The sequence below is a fragment of the Populus trichocarpa genome, chromosome 6 (genome assembly GCF_000002775.5).
Source record: "Populus trichocarpa isolate Nisqually-1 chromosome 6, P.trichocarpa_v4.1, whole genome shotgun sequence".
Lineage (NCBI taxonomy): Eukaryota > Viridiplantae > Streptophyta > Magnoliopsida > Malpighiales > Salicaceae > Populus > Populus trichocarpa.
In genome coordinates this window covers 22,748,935-22,760,906 of record NC_037290.2, presented here as the reverse complement: position 1 = coordinate 22,760,906, position 11,972 = coordinate 22,748,935, and the positions used below count along the sequence as shown (strand labels likewise).

The following is an 11,972-nucleotide window of genomic DNA, read 5'->3' as shown; positions in this document are numbered from 1 at the left end:
TTGAATCCTGGACTAGATTGAATCAATTGGACAAAAGCAGACTAAAAACATGCTTTGAGTGGGCTGAGTTGAATTAGTTCAATTTAATTGGACTAAATTAATTGGAATGAAACAAATGGGATTGAAATGAAATTATAACTAAGATAATTGATCCTCAGAATGTTTCTTACTTTTAATTACAGTCCATGGCTTTTGAGTTTTTCAATCCCATTCAATTAAGATATTTAATCTTATGATTTTTTTCAATTTATATCCTAAAATATATCAATTCATCTTTTTAATTTCAAATTTGTCTTGAATTATTTTTTGTATTATTTTATATTTTTTACGATTGTTTGTTTTATCCCTGTTAATTATTAGTTAATGAAAAATTATTTTAAATTATGTATGATTTTTTTTGAACCATGTATTTTAAGATGTTTGAACTATGTATGAATTTTTATTTGAAGGCTTGAAATATATATGAATTTTTATTTGAAGCATGTTTTTTAAGGTGCTTGAACTATGTATGAATTTTTATTTGAAGCATGAATTTTTTTTTAATGTATTTTAAAATTCCTTACGATTTTACGATTTTACGATCCGTTTTTACGATCCGAGTTTGTGTGAGGCTTTCCGTGCCGTGTTAAAATCGCGATTTTAACAACCTTGCTCTTAACTATGTTACTTTTCTAAATATTTTTTAGATTGTGATATTTATTTATTTATTTTTCAATTTTGTTGTGGTGTAAAAAAAAAAACTCTTAATTCTGCTAGTTGCAACAAATCAACTCGCGACAAGTTTATTTGTGCACGTACTATACCACAAGATTCTCTTGTGACACCTTAAGAGCTTATTTCCCATGAAATCAAGCAAGTGGGTGGATAAGCTTATCCTTCAAATCCAGTGGAGAGTTAGCCACGTAGGATTACATCAAGGTGACACATTAGCTGAAAATCTCCATCTTTCATCTTCTCATTTTCTCTATCCTCTATTCTAAGGTGTCTAACCCTTGGTTCTCTAGACCAACACTAACACCACCACCAAATTCTCTCGAGGAAAGGACAAGGAACAATACTAGTGCTCACAAAAATGGCCTCAGTTTCAATGGCTATGCCACTAGCTTCAGCATCCCAAAAGAGGTTAGAACAGCCACCCAACTCCCAATCCTTCCTTAAGCCACTACCTATAAGGCCATCAATGGAAGTAGGTTTATCTACAAAGTCCAAGTCTAGAGCCAGGCTTGAAGTGCAAGCCTCCTTAAAAGAGAAGGCAGTGACAGGACTAACAGCAGCTGCATTGACAGCTTCAATGGTGATACCAGAGGTAGCAGAAGCAGCGGGGCCTGGCATATCCCCTTCTCTCAAGAATTTCTTGCTCAGCATTGCTGCTGGCGGGGTCGTTGCTGTTGCTATCATTGGAGCTGTTCTTGGAGTTTCCAACTTTGATCCCGTTAAACGAAGCTGAAGAGAATCTTTCAAATTTCTTGGTCTTTACTCTTCGCTCTATCTCATTTATTTATGTAGTACTCTTCAAGCCTACTAGTTTATGCATATATTGCTAAGAAAAACACAATGTTTTCCATTTCCGCCATGAGAATGACCCGTGTCTCAATTTACATGGAAAAGAGAAATAATTAATGAAAAACAGCTCTGAATGGAGGAATGCCTCATAGTTCATTATATTAAAATAAAGGTTTCACATAGTTTGCCATATTGAGTCGTATGAACACCCCAATGAAGCTACTATATTACTATTGTCAAAACCAAACAGTTCTAACAACTGTTGGATTGATTTCTTTGGAGATATTTGAAATATTTGTTTTTAATTATCCTATACAGCAATTCCCCCCTCTCCCCCACCAGCAAAGGTATGAGGCCTCAATTTTTGTTAGCCACCCCATGCCCATGAAGAAATCTTGCATTATCCTCGGTGTAGACATGAGTCTCGTTCATCAGCCTGAGACGGGAAACAAGTTGACAATCATAATTAGCTGGTGGTCAAGTATTAGCTAGGCAATGAATTCAAACCAAAATAATAACAAGGAAATCATTAACTCATGGAGAATAATAGATTTAAAAACTTACGATTGCGAAACAGCCTTGTTCAGGGTGGCGGAGGAGAGGAATGCAGCACCATTCAGAAGAAGTAATTCACCATCAATTCTTTCATCAACCCTCCTGTCTATCTCCTCAGCATTGAAACAGAAGGGTTGGTCTGAGGCCTGGAGTCATACATACAAGTCTTTAGCATTAGCAAAATTCTCACAGATAGTTTTTCTTGAACAACAGATTAATAATTTATACGCATCTCTCTATCCAACACAAAGGTTGGATTTACCTACCATAACCCATCCCCAAGTATCAGCAAAAGATGGCACATGAGCACTGTATGCAACCACGTCTGGGAAAACACAGGCATAAGAAGCAGGTTATGAATGTGTGATACTGATGCATATAAGATTACTTAAGGACTCTCTGGATATAATTGTTATGTTTGCTTACAGACTTACATTTGAAGACTTGTTTGATTGTGTTGTATATAGAGGAGAAGACCTCCTTGTGGGTGAAAACTCCTGCTGGTCCAGCCTACACAATAAAAACATCACTCAAATTGGATTATTATGGACATTATATTAGAATAGGAACAGCAGCAATTACCTTGCAAGAGTCAGATTTAAGGCAAAAGAACAGAACTTTCTTACCTGAGTAACAAAGATGCCATTGTCATTCAGTTTAGGCTTCAGAATTTGCTCATAGAAAGATTTTGTGTAGAGCTGATAGCAAGGCCCTCCTTCAACTGGGTCTGCCAAGTCTCCAACTATGACATCAAACTTTTCGTTTCTCTTCTCTATTTCAGCCCTTCAAAAACAAAATAATTTCTAGCGTAAGTAGCTGCTTATCAAAAACGACTAAATCAAAATATAATTAACAAAATCTAGAGAATTGGAATACAAGGAACTTACTTGGCATCATTAATGACTAAATCAAGCTTCTTGTTCGAAAATGCTTCTTGATTTACTGTCAGATGTCTACGACAGAAATCAACAACTTCCTGGAATATACAAGTGACTCTGGATAAGTACTTGTGTCTTACAAGTGGATGCACACAAACAAAACACAAACATTAATTACCTGGTCTATATCACACATGACTACTTTTTCTATTGACTTGTGCTTGAGGGCTTCTCTTGCAGCAGACCCTTCTCCACCTCCCATTATGAACACATTCTGAGGGCTGAAAAGATATAAAATATAAAATAAATATCACTCTCTTAGCAAAAAGATAACAAATCAACTCTTAATGTAATTACCAACAAATGGAGTTTCTATTGCCAATATAGAACAATCATTTATTTTTGACCCCTCGAGTAATTTAATTTGAAGTCACCTAGCAACATAATTAGTCATTAGAATGAATTGTTTTGCAGTCATAATTTATTAGGATTGTGATTCTTAATCTTCTTTACCAAATATCATTGTTCATCATTTAGTTCACTACTAATCAGTTCCACTTTCCTTGTTGCTTTCACCTAGCTAAAGACTAAGGGAAAGTGCAATCCAAAACTAATAACATAGCCAAGGATCTATGTAGAATAATTCAACTCACTTGGAGATCATGCTCCATTAGAAAAAAATGCAGGTCCCACCTCATAAGTTGGTTCTTATCTCTTGTAAAAAGATCGATGTATCTAACCCATAAATTGTAGCTCAATGACATGCTATTGTTCCCATCACTAAGATTTGAGTTTGAGTCCTCTTGTACAATTTTTTTTTTCTTTATATATATATATATATATGAAAGAGAGATGAAAGAAGATGCACCTGATATGTTGAATAATTCGTCCACAGATCTAAAACTAAAATCTGTAAGCAAAACTAGACTTACTTAGGGTGGCAGAGCAGAGCAGGGTGAATTAAACATTCATGATAAATAAACTCATCCACTTCGGCACTCTGCATCTTGCCATCAATCACCAAAACCTGCATGAAACCATCCCTTAATTAGGATATTTAACAATGGAGACTGATAAACAACAAAGAAAAAAAAAACAAGAAAAAGAAGAGGCTTCCGTAAACACAGTACGATATCTAGTCAAGTCAAAAGTTCAGTAGGTACTTACTTTTCCAAAACGCTTGGTGTCCAAAAGAGTTATGTCCTGGTACTCACTAGTCACCTTGCACAGCACGCTGTTGAGAGATATGTAGTTGATTCTAAAATTAATTTCTTAAATCCATTAAAGAAAAAATATTAAAACCCAGTAACGATTGCGGCCGTTTGTTTCGCTATTGTAATTGATTAGTGCAGTTGGCTGACATAATTAATATGATTGTCTTGATTAACAGAGATTGAGTTTTACTTTTTTATTTTATTTTTATCTCCAAAAATGCATTAGAATAAATCAAATCTATGAAAACAAAATCTAACGTAAACCTTAAAACTCATGACAAAAAGAAGAAGAAGAAAAGAAGCTGCTGCACCGCAGTTTGAGATGGCATGCATGCATGCTTGTGGTTGGGGCACAAACAAACCTGTTCAAAGCAAAAGACCATTTAAGATCTTCATCAATGGATTCTTCAAACCAAGAAGAATCATTGTGAGTCTGATCATCAGAATGAGTTTGATTGATTCCATCACAGATTTTAGACAAACCATTTGCATAGATGATCTCAACTGCCTCAGTACCCATATTCAAATGAAAAGCCAAAAACAACAAGAGAGCGAAAGGATAAGCTAGCAAGATATCAAAGAAAAAGAAGTGAAAGGAGGAATTGTGAGGGTTGGTATTGCAAGAAAGTGTGCCTTTTTATAGCAGTAACAGCTCAAATTAAAAAGAAAAAGGACATCTTTATCAATATTGCTATATAAAATGGAAAAATATAATATGAAGACGGCAGATTGTTGGCTAGGTGGTGGGGGCTATGCGTGAGTAGGGTGGATAAAAGAGAGGACAAAGTGTGTTTACAGAAAAATCATGTATAAACAATTAATGCTATATAAATAAAATTTAATTTCAAATAAACTTTTTATATAAACAAATGAGGTGTTATTTATTTATAGAAGACCAGTCATTTAAAAATCACAGGACCCAAACATTACCATTTATAAATCGACATATTAATTTAATATGAATTTGTTTTTGTAAATTATTTCCCTGTATTAAGGTACCATTTGGCTACGTTGGAGTCTTGTTTCCTAAAAATTTATTTTTTTAATTTTAAACTTTTTATATATATTTTTGAATTGTTTTGATATATTAATTTTAAAAATAAATTTTAAATAATAATAATAATAAAATATTATTTTAATGCATTTCCGAGCAAAAAACACTTTAAAAACAACTGCAACCACAATATCAAACACTACCTAAAAACTTTAAAATGGTTTGGTATCATTTATGTTTTGTGTTCTTTTTTTAAAGTTGAATTTGAAAATATAAATAGAAAATTTGTTTATATTTCAAATATGTAAAAATCCAAATGATTGGTTTTTAGGTTTTTTCAAAATTGGAAAATTAATTATTTTTTTCATTAAAAAAACTCACAACAATCAAGTTTTTTTGTTTTTGTTTTAAAAACAAAACAAAAAACAAAACCATAAATGATACAAATAGACCGCTTAATAATTGATATGACAAGTTAATCAATGATATTATATAAGAAACTAAATAATTAGTTGATCATCTTGCTAGACCTACAAGTATTTGGGCTCAGTGTGTAACCGAGCTTAAGAGAGTTGAGTCTCACATGTTGTCAGACCCACAAGTGTTTGGGTTCAGTATGTAGTTGAGTCTAAGGGTGTTGAGTCCGGTATCTTACCAAATTCACATGCGTTTAGGCTTAGCGCATAACCGAGCTCAAGAGAATTAGGTCTGACATCTTACTAGACCTACATGTGCTTGAACTCAGTGCGTAGCTGAGCCCAAGAGAGTTGGGTCTGATATCTTGTCAGACCCATATGCGTTTGGACTTAGGATGTTGTCAAGTCCAAGAGAGTTGAGTCTAGCATCTTACCAAACTCACAAGCATTTAGGTTCAGCACGTAGCTGAGTCCAAGAATGTTGGTGTTAAAGAATCATCTCAACCTAAAACTTAAATTGTTAGGTGAAGTCTCAATATATGATTTATATTATTCTCTAACATACTCCCTCAAATGAAAGTCTTTTGGGCTCGAAACTTGCACAAAGTCATACTACCTCGTGTTTAATTTTTTATCAAATAAATGAGGATGGTGAAATTCGAACTCGTGACCACTTGGTCATCAAGACTCTGATACTATGTCAAAGAAATATCTTAATTTAAAAACTTAAATTGTTAGGTAAAATCACAAAATATAATTTTTATTATTCTCTAGTAGTTGAGTTTGACATTGAATAATTGAACTTAAGAATGTAGACTTGGAAATAAAACTAGACCGGCCTTTACTTGTTATTTTGTCTAGCTTAAGCATCACTTATGATTTAGTAATTTAGTTGATTTCATAGATGCATTCATGTCGTGGAATGCATTTAAAGTTGGTGGAGAATCGTTGTTAATTAGCATTCAATGACTATTACTTGAATGATTTAACTATGGAATTTGTGATCTTTAGCATTAGGAGTTTTAAAATATCATCTTCATTGATCCTTCTTTTTTAATGATGAATAACTACGAGTTCTAGAATTAAACGTTCTGTTTTTTTTTTTTTACTTGTTGTTTCTACTCGTAAAAAAAAAAAAAAAAAATACTTGTTGTATGCTTTATTTCCTTCTCCACTTGATGGTTATTTTTTTTCCCCGAAAGTTGTGATGGCAGTTCCTCTACTTTCTAGCTGAAGCATTATTCTATTTTGTCTTTTCAACTTTCCTTGCATTTTACCCAGCATGTTCTGCATGCTTGTTTATGCAGGCCTGATTTTTTATGTTCCTGCCAGGGGATTTCTCTAGCATGTTTCCCCAGGATCCGTGGCCTTCCTCTGTGTTCTGATTCTGGTTTATTTTATTTTTTCCAGTTATATATGGCCTGGCCTCTTCCATTTATTCCAGTTGATTTCCAACCTGTTTGCTTTTTTCTCTTCATCTGGTTTTTTTTTCTGGTATAATCCTATATGTCGTGCTCGCCTTTCTTAACAGTATGTTTGTCCACATGTTACGACAAGTTTCGTTGTTGTTTACACTTTACCGTCTACCTGCGGCTAGTGATCAACTAAACGAGATGTATTGCTTACAAACGTAGTGGAACGAAGATCTTCCATGAAAGAGGAAATAAGTGAAAAGAGAGTGCTCACTTGGGATAATGGTGGGATCCACAATGGGAAATATTACATAACAATAATTATTCACCCTTTCCATGGTGCATCTCACGTTTATATAGAAGAAGTGAATACAATTCTTGATACATAAATAATTTGAATCAGAGAATTACAGTTCTCTCAAAAAACCACAAAAAATTCTCAAGAAAGCGAAAATTTGACCAAGCAAAAGAAAGAAATAAATTAAAATATGAATACAACATGTTATTTTAGAAAACCTTGTAAAAATAGAAACCAGGAGAAGGATCGATATCTTTCTAACTTTTATATGTTAGAAAATAATATAAATCATATATTAGAATCTTATCTAACAGTTTAAGTTTCTGAATTGAATTGGTTCTTTGACATGATATCAGAGTCTTGATGATCAAGTGGTCACAAATTTGAATCTCACTATTCTATTTTTTTATATAAAAATTAAGTATAAAGTAAGATAATGTGAGTATGTGTAAGTTTCAAGATCGAAATGTTTTCATTTAAGAGAATATATTAGAGAATAATATAAATTATATCTTAATATCTCACGTAATAATTTAAACTTTTTAATTGAATTGTTTTTTTATATTATATATATAATCAACTGAAAAAAAGGATGCTTTTACTTATAAACACGATAGAATTACACGAACAAGTTAATAACAAGTGAAAAAGAAACAGCAGAAAAGAGTGTGTTAATGGTGGGATGCATAATAACACACTGTAAATGCTGGATATAATTAATATGAAATAAAGGATCCACCACCTCTTTTTCAATCATGGTGGATCGATCGCATGTTTATATGAAAGAGGGAAATACATTTCTTAATATTTACAATAATTTCTCCATGCATAAATGATTTAACATCAAGCAATTTATCAATAAAAAAAATCATTGGGTTGGTGAAACGTGGGGCCTCACTACTCAATTTTGATACGTTGTTGCCTATTATAATTCTTTTCTCATATAATTAATAATATCACTAACTAGCTTAACACTTCTTGAAATTATTATTATTATTTAACCATCTAACTATGAGGTATTATAATTGACACCTTTTTTTTATATTTTGTCCAATTTAATTGTTAAATATCACATCCTTTTTTTTTTATCTTGAAAAAAGGAAAAAGAAAAGATAAGACTCATTCGGGAGTTTTGAGAAAAAAAAACAGATTGGATTAGTTTTGGATTATTGCCTCGTCGATCCTTTGCGCCCCCCCCCCCCCCCACCCCCCCCCCCCCCCCCGGTTATTCTTAGTGGGTGTTGTTACCACTTCCAAAGCCTACCAACAAAATTAAGTGCCATTTGTGGGTCCGACTAGTTCTGTGGGAGGGGAAGCCATTGTTGAGGCGTGGGGTGACTCCACTAAAACAAGGAGGGTGGGTAGATTTTGTGGAGAGCCCACTCTTACACACTATCTCCCCCTCTCCATCATCATATCCTCGTGTCCTTGCGTGCATATGATCTTGAATACCCAATTGCCTTCATAAATCTTCATAATACCAAAAACATCTTCCAGCTTTACCGTTAAAATGTATGAAAGCTTCCCATTGAGTTGTCATTTAATTAATATTAATCTCATAAATATTAAAATAAATAGTTGCTTATTTAGGGTTGTCACATAAACATCTCAACTCAATAATTTAAATTTTATATTATTCTCTAACATGCTTTCTAAACCTGCACAGACCCCATTACTTTATATTTAATTTTTATCATATAAATAAAGATGGTGAAATTCGAACTCGTAATCGCTTGACTATTAAGATTCTAATATCACGTCAAATAATTATCTCAACCCAATAACTTTAACTTAAACTGTTAAGTGAGATTTCAAAATATAATTTATATTATTCTTCGGTTAGATTTTATTATCCAGTGAGAGAATGAATTTGTCATACATTATCTTGCCATATAGGATTAAATGAGACAATTAATTTAAGTCTCTAGACATAAAAAAAGAAGAAAAAAAAGAGAGATAAATATTCAGTCGAAGACTTGACGGGGGCAAAGTGGTCAAATAAATGAGACGTGTCGTGTAGCACCGAAATCAAAGTGCTCGCTTGTTTCCACTTTTTCCTGTAATGGGGAGACAAGGGTACAAGAATATTTAAAAATGAATCCTTAAGATGTTTTGGTTATAGTTCATTGCAAGGGCGGCTCCCAAGTCACTTTCGTAGCCTTTGTGCTGTGCTATCTCTGAAAAGGCTGAATCCACCTTTCTCTAGCTAATTATCCCAGCAAGTCAATTACTGTAATAACCTAGCTAAGCAGATGACGTCCCTAGCATGGGTCAAGGCTCTTCCATGCCATTTTTCTCCTTTCATGCTCGATTTTAATGTCAATGTTTAGCATGTTTCGATCTACTAATGATGATTTAGATGCCCTTTTTGTTCATCATCTTTCAACGAGAGCAAGCTAATGCAAGAGATTAATATTCTTCAATTGCGGCCGCAAATTGCAAGCAAAGGTCAACCTAAGTAAGCGATGTTACACTTGAGAAACCGAAAATCAATCTTGTTTTGAAAATTATGTCTTCAATGTTGTACAAAGTTGAGAAAATCTCCTTGCTTTAGTCATTCCAAAATCTTGAGAGTTTCGCTTTAATGTGATACAAGTAAATCACGTTTTTGCGGTTGTAAAGTATTTTTTTAATTTACTTAATAGTTTCGATTTAATACGGCACAAGTGTAACATGTTTTTGCGGTTATGTTTTTTTTTATTTAAATATTTAGATTATTTTGATGTGCTGACGTTTAAACTAAATTTTATTTATATTTTGAGATTATTTTGATATTAAAAACAAATTAAAAAATATTATTTTAATATATTATCAAATAAAAAATATTTTAAAAAATAATTATTCCCTTATTAATTTATGAATCGGACTGCATCCGATGCGGCTTTGCGATGGCAAACCACCGAGGAAGCATAACCACGTGAGCCCAAAAACTACACAGCACTGCCGTAGCATAACTCGACAACAAAAAATAGAACAATGAAGAGCATAATTATTTCCACTGCAAAACTCCATCGAAATTCAAGAACCCTTTGTCTTTTACTAAAATTCACGTCGACAAGAGATCAGGAGAGTTTTAATATTGCAGTAAAACCGTAAGGTCCACTAGTGAGCAACGTTAAATTACACAATAAAATTCGACAAAAGATTTGAAAACCATTAGACTCAATCCTCCTTTTCGTCTGTTTGGGGGAAGAAGTAATGGAATCATGAATCATTACAGATTTTTGTTGTCACTGGCATCCGGCGTGCTTGGTGCTTCCCACTAGCATTATTCATAAGCAAAACGAAATCCTAAATACAGAAAATCCTCAATAATGGATGTTGGGGACAAACTCATTGTCAATTCCAACTTTTGGCGTGTGGGCAGCTTGGTGCTCCAAGAACTATCTCTCCCTCTCTTTTTTTAAAACTCTCAAGGTGTCTAAAAAAGAATGGGAGTTCTTGAGTGACATGCCGTCAAAATGTCCTGCACACGTGCTGATAGTGCTTGAATGTGACCTAATAAAATATGATGCTAAATGCGATAAGGTTTTCAAGCTTTCCTAGGAGACCAAGTGGCTCGCTTGCTGATATTTTTGTTGCCGTTAGAATTATTAGTTATGATCACCTCAAGTGAGAGTGACCAAACTAGAATTGGCTTCCATGATATTGCCAACTCATGCCAGAAGATTTTGGTCAAATCCAAATAATCCTCTTTTTTTTTTTTTTAGCGTGCTTGGCATGGTACTCGCTTGACCTCTATTGGGTTTTGGAAATTGGTCGCATTATTTTAGACTTTAGTGCTCGCTTTGGCTAGTTGATTATGATTCCATAACATGTTCGTGGTGTCCTTTGGTTCTTGACATCGATCCAGGCCCTCCTTCCATTTGTAGAGATTCGTTTTCTTCCATCCATCATCGATCCTACTCACTGAGTTCATGTTTGTGCTGCTTTCCCCCCCTAAAAGAACTCGACTCTAGAGTCAAATCTCTATTTTCGGTGCGCTTGGAGCTTAGTCTGTTTATTTATCTTTATTGTACTAAAACAAATAATCTTATAGTGTACACCTCACGTGCCTCCTTTCTCCAAAATCAGAGCGAAATATATAGGTTATTATCTTGTTTTGTCACTTTAGTCGATCTGCAATGGATCCAAGTTATTCTTTCTAATGTTTTTTTACGATGTTTATGTAGTTTAAAACTGTTAATTGATTGTTTTATTAGTATTATTATTATTAGTATTTCTTGTGTTGTTCTACACCTTCATGAATCTCTAGTCTTTGTGTTATGATGAACGCCTTACGTAAAAGACTAATAAATCAGATCTCTTGTTTGAAAAAGAAAAAGAAAAGGAAAAGGAAAGGGTATGAAGTGAGAAATCAAAGTTGCAGAGATATTGAGTCATCTACTTGTAGATCTGAATTTTAAATCCTTAGAATTCTAAGTTTTGTTTTGTTTTTTCTGAACATTTTTAGGGTGAATACAATTTTTATATTTGACAAAGAATTAGATAAAAGCAAGTCATTGGGAAAAAGAGAGAGTGCCCACTTGTCAAAGCACTAAAAAAGCATTTAAATATTCGGAATTTCTTTTCAGTAAATAGTATAAGATATACGAGATCATATTTTGTCATTAATTTAAACCAGCGATTGTAATTTATCAAACTCTTAAACAGCTTTTGCCGATAGAAATTTCTTGCACATTACTTCTGTCGAGAGGAACAA

At 33.4% G+C, this 11,972-nt stretch overlaps 2 protein-coding genes across 2 annotated transcripts; one reads left to right on the top strand and one right to left on the bottom strand.

Moving 5' to 3' along the window:
* Positions 1-871: 871 nt before the first annotated feature.
* LOC7491998 (uncharacterized) lies at positions 872-1,693 on the top strand. The gene has a single exon (XM_002309436.4). The coding sequence runs from the start codon at positions 1,073-1,075 to the stop codon at positions 1,445-1,447; it is 375 nt and encodes a 124-aa protein (XP_002309472.1). The 5' UTR covers positions 872-1,072; the 3' UTR covers positions 1,448-1,693.
* On the bottom strand, positions 1,638-4,773 carry LOC7491997 (thermospermine synthase ACAULIS5). Its single transcript, XM_002308495.4, has 10 exons — positions 4,513-4,773; positions 4,104-4,170; positions 3,869-3,963; positions 3,115-3,217; positions 2,946-3,034; positions 2,685-2,841; positions 2,493-2,568; positions 2,325-2,383; positions 2,068-2,204; positions 1,638-1,939 (listed from the first exon to the last, which is right to left on the bottom strand). Exons 1-10 carry the CDS (start codon positions 4,668-4,670, stop codon positions 1,861-1,863), a joined length of 1,020 nt encoding a protein of 339 aa, XP_002308531.1. The 5' UTR covers positions 4,671-4,773; the 3' UTR covers positions 1,638-1,860.
* Positions 4,774-11,972: the final 7,199 nt, after the last annotated feature.